General features: G+C 34.3%; 1 protein-coding gene across 5 annotated transcripts in view; it reads left to right on the top strand.

Annotated features, from left to right (window-relative positions):
- Nucleotides 1-18,409, top strand: part of LOC135215449 (metastasis-associated protein MTA1-like) — a 234,983-nt gene that overhangs the window by 211,811 nt on the left and 4,763 nt on the right. For 4 of the 5 annotated variants that reach the window (XM_064250125.1, XM_064250124.1, XM_064250123.1 and 1 more), the window contains one exon: nucleotides 17,995-18,298. In XM_064250125.1, coding sequence (XP_064106195.1) covers nucleotides 17,995-18,298 — 304 coding nt within the window. Of the gene's footprint in view, nucleotides 1-8,105; nucleotides 9,746-17,994; nucleotides 18,299-18,409 lie in introns of those variants that run through there. The other variant, XM_064250127.1, reaches the window with a different exon arrangement.

Raw genomic sequence — 18,409 nt, 5'->3', positions numbered from 1 at the left:
ATTACGTTATCCTAAATATTATTACTACCATAATTACACTACCATGAAATTTCTAAAAGGTTACTGAAAGATGAAGGTTGCTGTGAACGCAACGTAAGTAGATGTTTACATTTTTGCAGCTGGGATTGCATAAATAAAAGTTTAATTGATTTCGAATTATTCCTTAAATAGGCTACTTGTTATGAAGATATGCCAATACAGGCAGTCCCCGGTTATTGGGGGGTGGGGGGGGGTTCCGTTTTCGGGGGTGTGCCGATAAGCAAAAAACACCATAAACCGAAACTCAGTGATTTATAGCAGCATTACCGCCCTTATGGTGCGCCATAAGAACCCTTATGGTGCCGATAACCGGAAGTTATCCTATGGCGCAATAAATTGCTGAATTTATGGTAACTGGATTGCCGATAACAGAGTCCACCGATAACCTGGGAACTACCTGTAATATGTAAGGTAAAAATGGTTTTATTACCTTATTATAATTTTATTTCATGAAGTGAATCTTTATGTATGTTGGTGGTTAAGACGATCCCCAATTTTTAGGGGTGAATTTTAGGATTTAAAGGTTGTCTTATATGCAGAAATATATGGTAAGTAAAATTCTAGCACACTTCACATTTATTAGACTTCCTTGTCATGTATTTTCTATGCTTTGCAATTGAAAAACAACACTCATAAGATCACTGTAAACACTACATCTTATGTACAGTACCTTTGGAAGTGTTTTGTGTATGTTACTGCACTGACAATTTCCATCTTTTTGCAAACAGTACAGTCGTATTTAAAATGATGAGAATTTGATTTAAATATTTTTAATTTCTGTAGCCAATTATATTGCATTTGCGGTGTTATCTTTATAAAATACAAACTTTGCAATCGTGTACAGTTTGTATTCTGGTAATGTTTACATTCTCAAATACATTCTCAAACTCATCAGCTGATTTGAGTTTTACCAATCATCATTGCAGAAGGATAATGTAGTACTACCAACATCCCCACTGCCATTAGTAGCTAAATGAAATGTAGTGCAATTTTTAAAAATTAACAAAGCCGTGAAACTAAATATAATATAATCACGCACTCAAATTCTTCATTTTGTTTTGTAAGTTCCCAAATTTTCATAGCAAAGTGTAGGAGCTTTTTGTAATTGTCATAAATATTCCTGTGTAACAATGGAATTTTTTTATATATTGTATGAGTAGTTTTCCCCAACCCATTTTCTTACTACCCTCTCAGTCCCTGCTTCACAGTCCAGTGTGTCATTAAGCAAGAAAAACCTTTCTTTATAAAGTCCATTCTTTTAATATATGAGCTCCTATCAAACAAAATTATTTATACAGTAGCTCCTCAAATTGGTGGACAGAATTTGAGCAGTATGGCCCAGTAAGCAATGAAGACCTGGCAGTATAACCTCAGTGAAAAGCTCATTATTTTATGCCTCTCTTGTTGAGTACTATAATGTAGGGTGAAGTACCGTATGCACTTCATGTCAATTGGTATGTGCATTTTGTCTGCTGATTTTATTCTGGGCAAATAGCCACAGTTTTATACTAGCAAATTGGAATTTTCACAAAAATCTTCAATATGCTCTGTACTAATACATAATCTACAAATAGGGAATTGTTCATGTTCTATAGATACATAATATAGAATCTCTTTTTTTTGTTTCACACCTGTTTACCTTCTTCAAGATTACAGTTTTAGATGGTGTTACCCTTCCAATTCTCATTTAAGCCCAATAACCATCATTTTGGATCCAGTCTAGCATCAGTTATATGACAGTACTACTTTGTAAGTCAAGTAACCACTATAAATACACTATGGGTTGGAAATTTGAACTTTCCAAGCACGTTTTCTTTCCTCAGTGAGTGCATGTAGTGGTTATGAGACCTGACTAGCTGACAAGAAGACTTTTGTTCAATTTCTGAATGAGGAGGGAAAAGGGTATTGTCATGTAAGCGACTGTAATATGTGTTTTCCTGTATGATGGGTGTGGGGCTCAGTCTTTAAATGAGAATTGCAAGGGTTACACCATATAAAACTGTCACCTTGAAAGAGAAAATATATTGGTGAAAGAATTGCTGTAAGTTTAGATTGTTTGCAAAAATAAATCATTTTTAGGGCTTAAGCAGTTTTGGGATCATAACAAATAAGTACTACAGTAATTCTGTATAAGGCAGTGGGATTGCATGTTCCATTGTAGGAATGAGTTTTCAGATGGTAATGAATTACTATTTTAGATGTGATAAATACTACTTGAAATTTAATTTTAATGTAGCAGTCTGAAAAATATCCCGGTTACAGAATGGTTGCATGAAAGAATATGGGGATATTGTTAAAACATAGCAGTTCTTAATTCTTGCATCTTAATTCTTGCAAAGAAATCTTTTCTGAAATGTTCATAGTAATCTGCAAATTTTGGATGAACACCCCTCAGTTTCAAATAAGGTGGGGCACTGTTTGCTTCGTCAAAATAATATTTTTAATTGATGCCTGTTCATTCTTTTCTGAGTACAGACAGTACTTGATCTTTTCTTCCTTGGTAAGCAAAGACTTAAGCCCACATCTGATCATTGCAAGCTGTGATAGTTTGTAAATGAGGAATTATCATGGTTAATAGCTTATTCCATCATAGCTTATTAGTACTTTGCATGCTTTGGTTTGGTTGGTTATCTTATTTCAGCCCTTCTTCCAGTAGGGTGCCCTCACTTCCAAACCATCCCATATTCAGATTATTACCAAGTCGCTGGCAGTCTTTCTGGACTACTGTCTCAAATAACAAGCTTTGTCCAGTTAAACCTACCATACTACCATGGTTAAACCCATGTTACAAGAAAAGACAATGGAAAACAGCACTTCCCCGACTACGTATTGGTCATAAAAAATCTAATGCACTCCAACTTGATGAATGGATCCCCTCCAGCACTGTGTCTAACTTGTGTCACTTTTCTCAGTATCCCATATAATCCTTTCTGCCCCCCAGACACAGTCGCACACAACCAAGCATTTCCCAGCCTAACCTCTCCCCCCCATCCACCTTACCTTCAAAATATTCTCACTTAAGCAGAACACTTCTCCAAAGAAAGTGTAATCTACTTCCTTCAACAAATAAACATTTTTCTTCATATATGACCTATCAAACATTCTTCATCAAATATGACCTATCAATCACTAACTCTAACCATACTTTATCTGTAAATAGCATAACATAGCACCATATGGTCTGCATGACCTGGTGTTTATGGATATTAATTCAGTTCAATTATTCCAAAAGTGAGTTAAGTTTTACCCACTGCAATGCAATGCTTTTATTGGTTAATATCCACTTCTTAAATGATTTTGTTGGTTTCCTGATGTGCTTATGGTTGGTACCACTGTTACTCGTTGGTTTCTATAAATGTGCAAGTGGTTTAGTTTGCACTTGCTAGATTTGCTTTAAGCACAGATGTTAATAGTCTCTTGCGTACACAATTTTTTAACTTCACCGGTTTCCAGCTGGTGCCAAGTTATTTATACTAATGTCAAGACCGAAGGGTTGTTAGTTATGAAAAATTTAAATTAATTAAAATTGTCATTTTTTTTTTTTTTTTTTGCTAATACCTTTATTAGCTAAACTCTCAACCTTGGATCATATTTCCCTTCACCTTGCCTTCCACAGCTATTGTATAGTGTTCCTTCGCTTATTATGCACAAGGACGGTTTCTCCTTATTTTTCAGGCTTACAATTTGGCCTACAGAATGTTTGTTAACTATTTGTTAGTCATGTCCTTAAGTTTTGCACAATTTTGTTTTGCTGTGTTTTCCATCACTTATTTGGTCAAGCAGGATTTTGCTAGTGAAGTCAATGGCATTGTAGCTTGTTTCAGAGAAGTGGACGTTCATTGAATAATAGACTATAAGGAAGGATGAAGCATATGTATTCTTATGGCTGCATGGAAAATCATTTTTGCCCCCTTCACTTCTTGTCATTCCTTTCCACCACATTTAGGTACAGAAATCCATGTAGGTTAGGTTTTCATTCAGTCGAAGTCCATGCTGCATTGTGGTTTCTTAAATTCCTCCTCCATTAGTAGGTCTGAACTAAACTGTAGTCTTCCTTTGCCTGACTGAATAAAGCTTACACCCTGATTGTTATTCAGACATTGTTAGTTGCCTTACCTTTATTGGAAGAAGACATGCAGGTAGGAGTAGGGAGAGAGATTCTGGCACTGATAAAGCATTGTTCATACAGTGCTAGTATTTTAATATCTTATAGTAATTTCTTCACACCCAGATCAAGCTTTTTTTTTTGCCTAAAAAAAAAAAAAGCACTTTGCTGTAAAGTCCTTGCACGTAGATAGATAGGTATATATAGGTAGAAATAATGAAAAAATAAATCACACTAAAAACTAATTAGATCATAGCATAGCTTAGCAAGACTGAGTCTCATGGTGAAATATGGAGAGTTGTCAATGTTGCTGTTGGATTTTTGGCAGTGTTGTAGTTGGATTTTTGGTAGTGTTGTTGTGTGTTACATGTATACACTAGTCAACTGGAGTGGGTAGTGTAAATTTGAGAGAGAGAGAGAGAATGTTGTACAGTACAAACATTATTTAATACTGCTTGAAACTTATTAGTATTTAATATGTTTCAGGAGAGTAAACTATGTTGTTAACAACTCTGCACCAATGATGGAGTTGGTGTCAGAAGTGCAACAACTCCTCTAGTACATTTTATATAGTGTACTGACTTAAGTGATTTAATTGATATTTATATGCAGCACTGCTACACCATTCATCAGACAACAGAGAAACATAGCGTTAATTACTTCTTAACATGTACAGTGCCAGTGATGTGCCGGTATGTGGCAGTGCAGCAAAAATTCATTGTGAATACTCTACAAGAAGTTTGGGTAGTCTATCATGATCAAGTCTTGTTCTTTCCTAGGTTATTCCTAGATTATACATGTCCTATTAATGTCATGTTGGTTACCCTCAGGAAAAACAAGGTCAAATTTTTATTTTCCTTCATAATTTTTTTCATCATATTTTGGAGATGTCTGCAACCTCCTTAAAAGAGGATAATATATTTTAAATGCTTGGGCTTATTACTGCTCTTGAAAGAGGATGATATATAAATTCAAGATATTAATGATTGAATACATTTACTCAATATTCCAGGCGTTAAATTAATTTCTGAACTAATTGTAATACAATCAGTAGAAAACTACCATGTCATAACCCAACCAAACTAATTATTGGACCTGCTCATGAAGTAGTAAGCTGCTTTGACTGCATACCTTTCTTGAGAGAGTAAATTCAAGCATAGTATTTGAACATATATATGAAGAAATCAAATCTAGTGAAGAAAAAAATGTGTTATATAGATCTAACTTTACATAACAATAAAGGTGGTTGAAGTATACAAATCCTACAGTGCTCGTGACATGCACCCAGTTGCAACACTTGCATTTCATAATGTCTAAAATTGGATAATGGTACAGACTCTTCCTACTTGCTTCCACTGTACTCACACCCAAAAAGAGCTTGCGAAATTGAGACTAAAGATAAGACATAGCCTAGACTATTTTGATATCTTGCATGAATCTTGGGCTGAATTCTGTCTCTTTCTTACTAAATTTTTTTCACAATAAAAATAGAAAACCTCCTTAAAATACCATCAAGATTAAAATTAAATCTGTGTATAGTGTTACTGATTTGTTTTCATATACGTATTTCTTTCTTTGGTTACCAGTTATAGTTGAATAAGGTGATATTAAGAAAACATCCTGTATACAGTAGGGTATAGATGTTTTCTGTGAAAGGTCTGTCAAGTGCAGAATAGGTTACCGTACAAAAGCTTTCATGTACCAGAAAGGAACCCATGTAATTAAGTGAAGATTCCTGAATAGGCAGCAAAAAACTATTAAAGATCTGGTGAAAGTATGTTATGCTAGCCTAGGCTTAAATGGTATGGATTAGTTATTAAAGATGTGGTAGACTTGAAAAAAACTTTATACAAAATTTTAGATATGAGGTAGGAGTCGGCACCCAGAGACCACACTGGAGAACAGTATTCCAGACAAGGAAGATACCAACTTTTTGAGAAACAGAGGAAGGAATGTTACTTATATGCATATCAGAAGTCAATTTCTCATCAAAAGTTGCACCTGAAATCATAAGGTTAAATTGAAATATTTGAGGTATGACAACTGAGCCCCACATCATCTATCAGGAAGTCTTTGTGTTTGAGAGCTTTTCAAGATGTCAAAGTAGTTAAAGAAAGTGACCATGGTTGCATACATAAGGAACAACACCCATACTATTTTCATTGTCATCAGTAGAGTATTTTAGTATGGGTTATCTGGTGACAGCATTTTTTGGTGGCCCTCATGAAAATTTCCCAATATTAAATTCCCTTTTCCCAGACAACCTAAAGATGGATTTCATGCAGTACCCTGTCAGTGTTCAAGAAGATTGTGATCATTTTTAATTCAGTAATGATATCTGAGATAGATATGCTTTTCGTCCTTAAGGACATTAATTGGAGCTGTTTGAGATGTATGCAACAGCTCATATGCAGCATGCCACTATGCCTTTACTCCAGAACCTTGTATTGTGTAGCAGTGGTGCGAAAAGCAATTCCAACTCGATGTAAGAAAGTATTCTTGGGAAATTTAGCATCCTTTGGTAATAGAGGTTTTGGGGTGTATTTCTTTTTATGTTGTTACGAGCGAAGCAAAGTCCCACTGGAAACGGGCTTATTTCTGGTGACCCAGCCGTAACACTGTTCAAATGCTAATATTTCCAAAAGTATTGAAGCTAAAAGAAAAATCCTTTTGGCAGATAAAACCTTATATCTTTGAATTTCATCCCATATAATATTCTTGACCACTCTTCACAAGATCTACCCATGTGTTGCCAGATATCACAAGATTCCTTGCTTTCATCTGCTTTTTAAGTGGATCCAGCTAGGCGCTAGAAATGATCCTATTGTTAAGGCCTCAGGTTTGTAGCTATGAAAAATACAAATTGTCTTAGAAAATTTGTCATTTTTTAATTTTAAAATATAAAGTCACATTTGAATTGCTTTAATTATTACATTCCCTAATGCTATTCAAATGCTAATATCTCCAAAATTATTGAAAATGAAAGAAAAATTCTTCTTAGCAGATGAAACCTTACAAATTTAAATTTTATCCCATATAAGATTTATTTTCAAAATATCATACATTCACATTTAAATGATGTTTTAATTTTGAATTGTAATTTTTGCCATGGCCCGGTTCTAATGCTTTTCAAATGCTAATATGTATCTCCAAAAGTATTGAAATTAAAAAGAAATATATTTCAGCAGATAAAACCTTACATCTTGAAATTTCATCCCTTATAAGATTTATTTTTAAAATATCTAATTCACATTTAAATTATGTTTTATTTTCTTAGGCCCTAATACTACTCAAATACTATTGAAGATAACAGAAAAATTCTTTTGGCAAATAAAACCTTACATCTTTAAATTTCATTTCATATAGGATTTATATTTAAAACATCAGTCTTACTGGAAACGGTCCTACATTCAAATGCTAATATATCTCCAAAAGTATCAAAGGTAAAAGAAAAGTTCTTTCCGCAGATAAAACCTTACATCTTTCAATTTCATCTCATATAAGATTTATTTAAGACTATTTGAAATGCAATTAATGATGATGATTATGTAGCAGAGAGTTCATAGATACCTAGTTAACCCGTTGATGGTTAAACTTGAAGTTTAGCTAGTTATCCCCTTTAGGGCATCCTATTAGTGTGTATTTGTTAGTCATCTTGGTAGGGAAGTTCATATTTGCTGATCACAGAACAGAAAAGTTTGAAATTCAATTTAATCAGTTTGAAAGTTTGCAAGGAAATAAAGGCACAATGTAGCTCTTAGCAAGAAGCATTACCGCACGTAACATGCTGAGAAATCCTTTGCCATTTAAAAATACCTTCCTCAGTATTGAGACAATGATTTAATCAGAGGGGCATGACAATTTGAATGGAAAATCTGGTCAGTAGTAAGCCAGAAAGGCTGGCTGGAAATTAGCCAGTTAGCTAGCATGGTCCTTTGACTGATTGGCACTTGCTTTTCAGATGTCTGTCTTGATGTCTTAGGAATGTGGTCTCTCCCCAAGTGTTGGTATAGAGATGGTAATTATCTCTTTGGAGAGCATATATGGAAATCAACCAGTATATCCAAACATGTAATGTAAAGGACAGGAGATTTTTCCCTGATAAGTTCGATATGACGTCAGAAGTGAGGAAAGTCGGAACTTTTCCATATGTATTTTCGCATCAGCCATCACATCGAGCAAAGCACACCCGTGTGGACGTGGCCTTAGGCATGATGTCTTCTGAAATGATCCATTGAATAGGCCTTTACTTGTACCTTGATATGCTTGAGAAGATAGACAACTGGAGCTATTTTTAAGTTGTCAGTCATCTTTTATCACATCTAAGTAGCATTGTATAGTTAACGGTCAAACACATTTGAGTAGATTCACACCAAATCTTGTTAAGGCATAGTATTTTCGTAGCTATTATTATCCTAGCCAGGGAACTGCTCTCTTAATTGTCTCCCTGCGTGAGCTATGTAAGTCAGTGGTTTGTCTGTTGTATACAATTTCAGCTCCCCTTTTGATTGGATGCAGGTGTATAAATTCTCAAATGGAGCTCCATAACAAATGAGAATCTCACCATCTAAGTTAAAAGGATCTTGAGAGTGTGTTTACGTGGTTACCCTTAAAAATGGAAGTGTAAGGTTGTGTGAGAAAATTATTTGAATTCAAAAAGCATGAAATTCAAGGTTGTATTTGTTCCTCCTTCAGTAGCCATCCTCTTTTAATTTCTCAATCTCAGTTTGCTTTTCCCCCATGTATATGAACTGAATGGAAGTGCATGAGGATCCCTTGAAAAGTTAAATCTCATGGGGTTTTATTTATTTGTTTATTGTCTCACAATTTTTCAGTTGGCTGTCAGAGACATAATTCAGCCCTTCCCTAACTTCAAAATTGGGTGTTTAAGTAGATAGCCTTTTAAGTATTTAGGTGTTCAAGTAGACAGCATTATGAGTTGAATTTTTAGTCCTTTAATAAAATTTTGGTGATGCATGCATGCTTTCTTTTGTTGGTCCCAAAGTAATTGACACTTTTAGTATAATTTAAAAAGGAAAACAGCCAAAACATGGTCAGATGGGGGATTGAAGTTTGATAACATTATGTCCTAAGTTTTTTCAATATTAATAAAAACATTATAAATTGTTTATACCCCATGAATAGGTTCAGAAAATCTCCTCCAGTAATATAGTATATATTCTACTGCTCTTGTCAGTTATTGGATTTTAAAAATTTGAGGAAAATAGGCACACTTGCTTGGGAAGTGGACTCCAGATTTTATTTGTTCCTCATCCTGCACAATCTCAATGTGTTTTTCATAATATGTATATCAGCTCTGAATGTGACTGCATGAGGTTTCCATAAATTAAAGCTAAATATCTTGGGTATTTACTTATTTCTCTGCTTATTGTCCCATACAGTTTTTCAACTGTCTTACAGGAGTTATGAGAGTGAAATGTTTCATCCCTTTGATAATTTGGTGGTGCATGTGTTCGTTTGTTGGTCTTAGAATTCGTTGTAGGTAAAATACATTTTGTTCTGGCATAGCTCCTATGAGTTTAAGAGACAATTATTTTTTATTCTGTGAGTGTTCATATGTGGAACAAAACTGGGTCTTGACTTTAGGATAAATCATCTGGTCATTGAAAACATGAATTTATTTACTTTTCAAATATTAATAAAAAAAACATAATGGATATTTATAATTTTTTATACCATGAAATAAAAACATAATGGATATTTATAAATTTTTTATACTATGAAAAACTATAGTAAATTTTATTTCCAGTGTGTGTGTGTGTTCACGGCCTTTTCAGTGGCACTATTGTAGCCACTATTATTGAGTTGTAGGATTTCATTCATGCCATTTCAAATTCACCAAGCCTCAGTAGAATTCAGCAGTCCAGGTTTTTGTTTAATGTATTCATTGTTTATTGTCTGAGATTTCTGTTTTGAACTTGAGAAAATTGAATCTATCATATCCTTTGTAACGAAATCTTACATGAATGTTATAATTATTATTTTAACTTGTTTATTATAAAGGCCTTGACTAGGGAAAGGCATCAGCAAAACTTGTCTTATTAGTATGTGCATGTAAAAAATACTGATTTTACTACAGATATGAACAATAGTATATCAGAAAAAAAGTATTGCTTACAAATTACAAATAACTTTCGTTCTCAATTTGTAATTCTTGATGGAATTACTCATCACATCTGAGTATATTGTGATTAAATTCCAGTATTTTCTTTGTGGTATATAATTGGGCACTATTTATAAAAAAGCATACCAGGTTTTTAAATTTCATCTATCAGGTGTTTTTGTTATTCTTTGTTTTGGTGGACATAACTACACTTATTGATTAGGTAAGTAGTGTTTGCATTAAACTTTGATAGCTCTTGTTTAATGTTATACTTTTTTATTTGTATTCCCTAGTATTTCTGTAGGTAAGTAGGATACCAGATATTCTTGGTACTGTAGTATCTTACTGTAAATGTGTTTCCTTTCTTGAAAAAGATTTCTGAATTATATTATTGGTTAGTCAATACCACTATTATGTTGATACTACTGGGACACTTTCCTACTGCCATATGGTTCATCCAGAAGTTGCATAAATGTAAAGTAAAAATGTGAGAGGAATAAGATTAAAGCTTGGCTGGTAATTTGTAAGAGATATACAAGAAAATGAAGAGGTGCTGAGTAAACTTTCAGATCATCTGAGTGTCGTGCATGATAAACTGTAAGTGGTATCCAGTATAGTATGGTCAACTCCAAAAGTCATACAATGACTACTTGATTCCTTTGGACATAGTGTACCTTATTTTGAGTGTCCCACCTTATGGACTTAGAAATATGTTTTCTAGCACCAGTATGAGAATAGTAATTACCTTATATGTATTCTAAGAGTATAAATATATTCAGCATCAGTGATTGGCAGGTGCAGGAATGTTTCATAAGTATATAGAATTACCTGGTGAAATGGACCCTCATCATTTGTTGTAACTGAAGTAATGATTGGTTCAGAAAGTGCAAGGGCTGGTCTAGTAAAATTTAAAGTTGGTTGAAAAGAGGTAGACATAACAGGAAAGATAGCATCAAACAGCATCAAACTTGAGGATACACGATTTTGTCAGCTTCAGTTGGAAAATCTGTATTACAGCCCCTTGTGACTAGGTTAGCCACCCTACTTCTTGTATGCAGAATAATCAAAGTCTAAGGGTCATGTTTTCTGGCTGCTACAGGCTCTTTTGAGTATACAAGCTGTTAAAGTAAAGTCTTAAGACAGGTGAGAAGTAGATGGGGTAACATTTAGGTAAATCTAGTACAGTGTGAAAAAGGGGATTTATTATAATAGCGAAGTGCATCCCAATTATAAAAAGGTGCAATAACTGAAGAGTCCATATTGATGATATGATATGTCTGGCACAAGTTGCAGCAGGAGGACGACTTATAAAATATAAAAGTTCAAACCTATGGTAAAATTGGTGATTCTTTTACAAGGACCACCTAATACAAAATTATAGAAGGAACATTAAACGGTATTGCGCAACCCAATAGGGGTCATTTGCTATAGAAAATAGGAAACAGCGGAATAGAATCTTATGAAGAGCTGCTGAGGATTGAATGTTACACAGGGAAAAGATATGGTGTCAGAGTTCATGTTTAGGGAGCGGAATGTAGTTGTAGCATGTCCTTGTCAAATGAGGATCTCTCTCTCTCTCTCTCTCTCTCTCTCTCTCTCTCTCTCTCTCTCTCTCTCTCTCTCTCTATCTCTTCTTCTCTCTCTCTCTCTCTCTCTCTCTCTCTCTCTCTCTCTCCTGAAGTTTGCAGACATTTCTGAAAGATAAATTTATGCGAGGTTAGTTTGTAGACCTTGTTAATCCCACTGTATAGCAGGGTCAGCAGCTTTAGTAAACTTTCTTCATTTATTTCTGTTCCCTGCATCTTCCCCCAGTCCCACCTCACCCATATCCCTCCTTACCACATCCATCCGTCTGATCTGCCAGTGCCCCATCACTGGCATGATCTTAGCCCTCTTCTTATACATGGCCATAGTATCTCAGACAAGCTTCCCTAGCCTTCTCCTTTACATTACATACACCGCACATTCTTATATCTTGACTCTCCCTCCTTTGCAACAGTGATGTTCTTGCAATCCATCTCATGATTCTCATCTCGGTTCTCTCCAGCAGTCCCTCTTTACTTGTTAAGTGCCCAAGTTTCTGCTCCTTATAATAGTACGGGCCTGATAACTCTCATAAGTCTTCATTTTGAGCCTTAATGGCATTTTCTTGTCTAAAACTACTCCCACTGCTTTCTCAGTACCTGTTACTATACAAGTGACTGACAAACTTTTAATTGCATTTTCAGGCCCAAAGCCCTTATCCAATCACCCTTTTCTCATTTTTGCTATTATAGCCCCTTTTTATGAATATTACAGCACAGTGTTCTACTTTTGAAATATACTTAAGAACATTTTTATTAGGTGTCATGTATGTTTATCCTCTGATATTGTAAGATCATATAAACTACCTTCACCCTTATTATTACTATTAGTTCTTGTTACATTTTCCTGTTTACTACAGAGAATTAGTACAATATGCTTGTTTTTCATGTCGGAGAGATAAGCAGTGGGATGGGGGTGAAATATAGGGGAAAATTTTTAATAGATTTCAAGTTACAATGCACACCTGGTAACATCTTATAACAAAATCATGAGGTAATAAGATTCTGTAAAGCTCTATAAATATCTTCCTAAAAATGATTCAGAGCTTATCCATTCTATGTATACATACATACATTGTACCAGGCACAAAAAAGGGAATTTTTGGCACAGAAAAGGGAATTTTCCTTACTGAGTTTAAATTTTCATGTGTCAGTTGAAATTGCTTTTGATTTTATGTGTGTGTATCATTCTCAAATGATTGCAATACACAAGGAAATCTAGAAAAAGTATTTTGTATCGCTAATTTGGCAGAAGTAAACCAATGAGACGAGAGAAGTGTCTGCCCCTCCATCTTCCCCAGCCTATGTTTTCTTTCCCACTTACTAGAGAGGTAAGGGAAGAGGTGGGAGAGCTACTTACAAATCCTAGATACTAATGAAAAAAATGAGGCAGACACACTTAATGGTGTCAGTTTATCCTATGCCTAAAGAGCTTTTGTTATGAGAAAAAGAAGTGATTTCACACTTGCAGTTAAGAAAGTTCCTAAGTTATATAAAATTTTATATCTACCCTTTTGTTTCCTAACCAAAAATCATTCTCTTTGAAAAGAAGCTTCTTCCAGCATACTGCTAAGAACATAAAATTTCTTGCCTCCAAATCTATTATTATAATTATTATTTACAACCTGATGTACCCAATCTGTATTAGGCTTAATATCATCAGAGAAGTGCAGGCTGCTGCAGCCTCTGATGTTTGTTTTCTTCTAGTTTTTTTATTTAAATTTCTTTTCTCTTCTAGTATTATGTTGTTCTTGTGTTCTAATAGGTTTTTGTTAAATATATAGATGCATGTCAGATTTCCTGATTTAAAATAATGTAAAAACAAATAATTCTTTCAAACCTCAGAAACACTTTATATTCTTTCTACTTTTTATGGTTTTCTGACACAAAGGTTTACTTTACTTCACTGCATTCAGTAATATTGTATATATGTTCATATTACTATTGTATTATAAAATACAAAGAGCAGTGCTTTGGTTTGGAAATCAGCTGAGGGCAATTGCAAGGAAAGTTTATTGTGCTGTATTGAACTCAAATCAGAGCGATTTTCTTGCCTCTAGTTAGCAGAAATAAATCTCTAGATACTACTCTTATTGATATGAGGCAAGGTTGTTTTACGTTATATGAAGTGTTTTCAAGTCAAAATATCACTTGAATACATATCATTGTCAACAAAATTGTTATTTTTTCGTTAGTAGATATCCCCGAGGGCTTGTTTATTGCGTAAAAAATCAACAGATTGTTTAATATTTTAACTTGATTTCATCAGAATACTACGAGCTTTACATATTTATCTTGTATTGGAGTGAAAATGGTAAAATGTGTTTTTTCATGCCAAATAATATTGATTAAAATATGTTTCTCTCAAATTTTGTTTACGGTTGAGTTTGATGGTTGTGGCAGTTGTCCTCCATGTTGCCAATGCATGATAATAGTCGTTAGTAGATGAACATTGTTTTCTCAGCTTCAGCTACAACTTGCAGCTTGAATATAGCAGTCTATGCCCTTGCTGATCCTTTCTCCATACCGAATAAGGATATACTGTAGTAATGTAAAATTATATTCGTCCTATTCTACTTAACGTCATTTGTAATATAACTATGGTAATTTTTTACTATCGTACAGTATGCAAGCAAACCGCTGTTGTTATCGGATTCGTTTCATAATAGATCAGCAGTTTATGGAGTTTGCGTTTACACAAGGAATACAATATTCCTTTTCAATATACAATTTCTTCAGTAAAAGAGTAAATAACATTAAAAAGACCAAATAACAGTAAAAAATTATTATAAAAAGTGTTCGGTGCTTCCAGTGAACCCTTTCTGGGCATGTCTGTGTGTTCGTGGCTTGAAGCACGGTTTGCAAACTGGAACAAAATTTTTTTGAACATCTGGTTCGTAACCTGATTTGTTTGTGAGCCAAGGTAGTACTATGTACTGTATTGCTGATTCTGTCATTTTAAGCCAGTCAAGGACATTCTTTCATTAAGTCTATGAAAAACAGTCATGTTCTCTACACATCAGTGCACTCAACAAATATTCAGTGAAGTTAACTAAATGCATTGCTGTGTAGAGGTATTATACATGATTATATTTTTTACATGGCTGATGTATATGTAATGAGTAGTATAATGTTGAGGCTAGTTGCTTAACACCCATATAATAAAGGCATTTGTTTAAAGCAAAATTGACTATACACTGTATGTATGTGCCCTTAGACAGTATTAACTGACATTGTACACCGAGACGCTTTATTATTCTTTTGTTTTTATAAGTATGGCAGTTACTAATAACAGAAACTAATAAAACTTTTAATGTTGAATTTTTAAGTTTTACATACAGGCAGTCCCCTGTTATCGGCGAGGGTTCCGTTCTCGGCCGGGTGCTGATAGCGAAAGCCATCATTAACCGAAACTCAGCAATTTATGGTGCTTATGTCGCCGATAACCAGTTAATGGCACCAATAACAGGGTAATGTCACCTCTGTTAGGTATGTTATTGCGCTATAAGTCATTATTGGCACCTTTTGGCACCGATAACTGAAACTTGGCCTGTTGTGGCACCATAAGTCTCTGATTTTATGGCACTAGTCTAGTGCCATAAAACCCTATCACCATTAACTGAGTCCGTCGATAGGGACTGCCTGTATATATATACATATATGTATTGTGAAATTGATATTCCAGATAATTATTGAATTTTATTTCATGTATTTGTTAGCAAATTTTTTTTTATTTATTTATCTGCAAGGGAAAGATATTTCATCTTATGGCATCAATTTAAACACATCTAGTGGTTTCAGCTTATGAAATTGTAATGAGAGAAAACAACTTTCAATTGTATACTAACACATAAATTTATTAGGCTTCCAGAGAGGTGGTGTTTCAGTAGTCTTGCCTGAAGCAATACATCACAAGTAATTATTTAATTGCCTTCTATTGTACAGAAACTTGTGTATTTTATTAAAAGCAGATTAGGGAAGTACATAATCATAAATACCATTGGCTTATGAGTAAATTTTTATGGGTAAATTATTTAGCCGTTATCTTATCCTGTTCATCAGTAAGTTTAGAAGTGTGCCTTTCTTGTCATCTATGAAGGTTTATAAAGATAAAATAAAGTTTTTGGTCATACGAAATTTAAATATTTCTTTCTACTTGAATAAATATTGGTAGGGCTGACCTAATCTTGGCCTTCATGTTTTCCAGTAGAAGCCTTGAATTAATTTTTATATGATGGCAGTGGATATCAGTGCCAATAACCGGAAATTGATGCATTTTGGCTCTAGACAAGACCCATAAAACCAGATTGCCAATAACATGGACTGCCAGTACTTGAGAAAAATTGTAATTTAAAGTGCATAAGTTGAAAGGTCAGTGGCTTGTGATATGCAACTCAAATAAAACGGGTACTGCACTATTAACGTTTTAAAATTTTTTGGATATTGCCGGAAAAAACTAATTTTAAACCACCTGTAGTAGCTAGGGAGGTACAGGAAATGCCTCCCAGTTATGTTAAATATTTCTTCAATTAATAACCTAGTAACAATTGGATTCAATTACAGTAACAACTACCTGACTTGTGAACATGTTATGTTCTGGAGAACCATTTATATCTTGAATTGTTCGTAAGTTGGTTTTTAATATGTAATCCCTTTTTTTTTTTTTTTTTTGTACCTTCCCGAGTTAACTTTGGAGTCATGGATTATACTGTTTTCACTGCATTTTCAAATTATGCAGTATTATAAAGAATACTTTGAATAATTGAACAATAAAAAGAAGAAAATAAAATTGAGATTTATGCAGCATTCAAAATTGAGTATTTTTCCACGCTTGGAAAGTTTTGAACTTGGAGAGAATTTTGAAGCAGCAGCCTCTGACGTTGAAAGTTCACACAGTAAACAGCCTGCACTTCCATTTATTGACAAAAATACATACTAAACATTTCACTTTGGGAGAGGAAATACGTATTTAATATGGTAATTCATCAAAGAACGAGTTAAGTAAGGAGGGATATCTTACAATTATGAACAATTATTCTTGATTGTAATTAAGGAAGGAGTTAAAAGAATAGGTTGTTTTTCCTCGTGCTCTGCTGTTCTTTGCAAAAATTCTTACTGACAGAATAGGTGCACAGAGCAAAATTTTAACCTGTGACTTTGTCTGCTTGTATCTGAATGTTTATAAGTAGGGTTGTAACTGTATAACAGTATTAGTATGAAAATAATAGTGCACGAGTTGTGGGATGGATAAGGATTTATATTTTGTGTGAGAGAGAGAGAATATTATCGTATTTGTGGCAACTGTGTACACAAAGTTGTAAAGGGATTTCAGTGTTGTGCATATTGCACCTATCTTGGATCAGTTATTGTAAGAAAATCTTGAATTTTTGTTGCAAATTTGTGCTAGTGAGAATTCTCTCTCCATACAATAGAAGTTAAGTGGTTGATTGAGTGTGTAGCTTACACCAAATTGTATCTTGGATGAGTTATGAGATAGCTTAAAAATTATTTAATTGGAATTTTAAGAGATGTCTCCTCAGTACACAGTATTTTAGATTTCCATGATGTTTGGATATAGATTGCTCTCAATGGAATGTTAATCATTTGAAATTAATAATTTTCTGTTGTCAGTTGGGATGTTGCATATTTCATACAATCTTGTGTTAGGTGGTGATTTATGTAATGCCTCTTGTCATTGTCTTTCACATTATAAATTTTATAGTTTTCAAAACTATAGTTTATAAAAATATAAGCAGTCCCTGCTATATAACCAGATTTTTGGCACCGATAAGTGATTTTAACTGCTGGTAGGCAGTTTATCGGCGCCGATAGGCAGTTTATCAGCACCAGTAAACAGTTTATTAGTGTTGATAAGCAGTATATCGGCGCTTATGACGTTATTACCATTATTATTGTAGTGTTCTGGCTAACAAGGATTTTCATTTGTCAGCACTTGGGCGGGAACGAAACCTCCGTTATTAACTGGGAACTCCTTATTGTGATTGCGACGTGTACGCTATTTAGAGTAGGACTTACAAGCTTGAATATATATTTAGAATAATTTAAAGGCACTTTATATGGATATTGCTAAACTGTAATATGATAACAAGGTTTTTTTTTCTTCTTTTTTTTTTAATATTTAGGGCTCCTGCCACCAAAACGACAAAAGGAGATGGACGCTTTGGACATGCTTCGGCTGAATCAGCTTGGAGTCAGCACTCCTCCAGGCCTGACAGTCACCCCAGTGGGAGTGAATGGTGGCCCTGGGGTGCCTCCACCACTAGGAGCCCCAACACCTCCATTACCTGGGGTTCCAACTCCGGGAACCACAAGTACCCCAGGCAGGACCAAGATAGCCACAGTATCTCGGGTGGGGGGTCGTCCCCGGATCATATCTTGGATGGATGCCCCTGATGATGTATACTTTTATGCAACTGACTTAACAAAGTAAGTTCTCTAAGTACTGAATTCATTTGTGTATTTAATTTGACTTGTCAGTATATTACCATTATAAATGTAACAATTGTTCTTGTAAGTGAAATTCTACATTGTTTAATG

Source organism: Macrobrachium nipponense, chromosome 5 (assembly GCF_015104395.2).
Source record: "Macrobrachium nipponense isolate FS-2020 chromosome 5, ASM1510439v2, whole genome shotgun sequence".
Lineage (NCBI taxonomy): Eukaryota > Metazoa > Arthropoda > Malacostraca > Decapoda > Palaemonidae > Macrobrachium > Macrobrachium nipponense.
The sequence above is the reverse complement of the archived record's forward strand: the minus strand, read 5'-3'. Positions and strand labels throughout refer to the sequence as shown.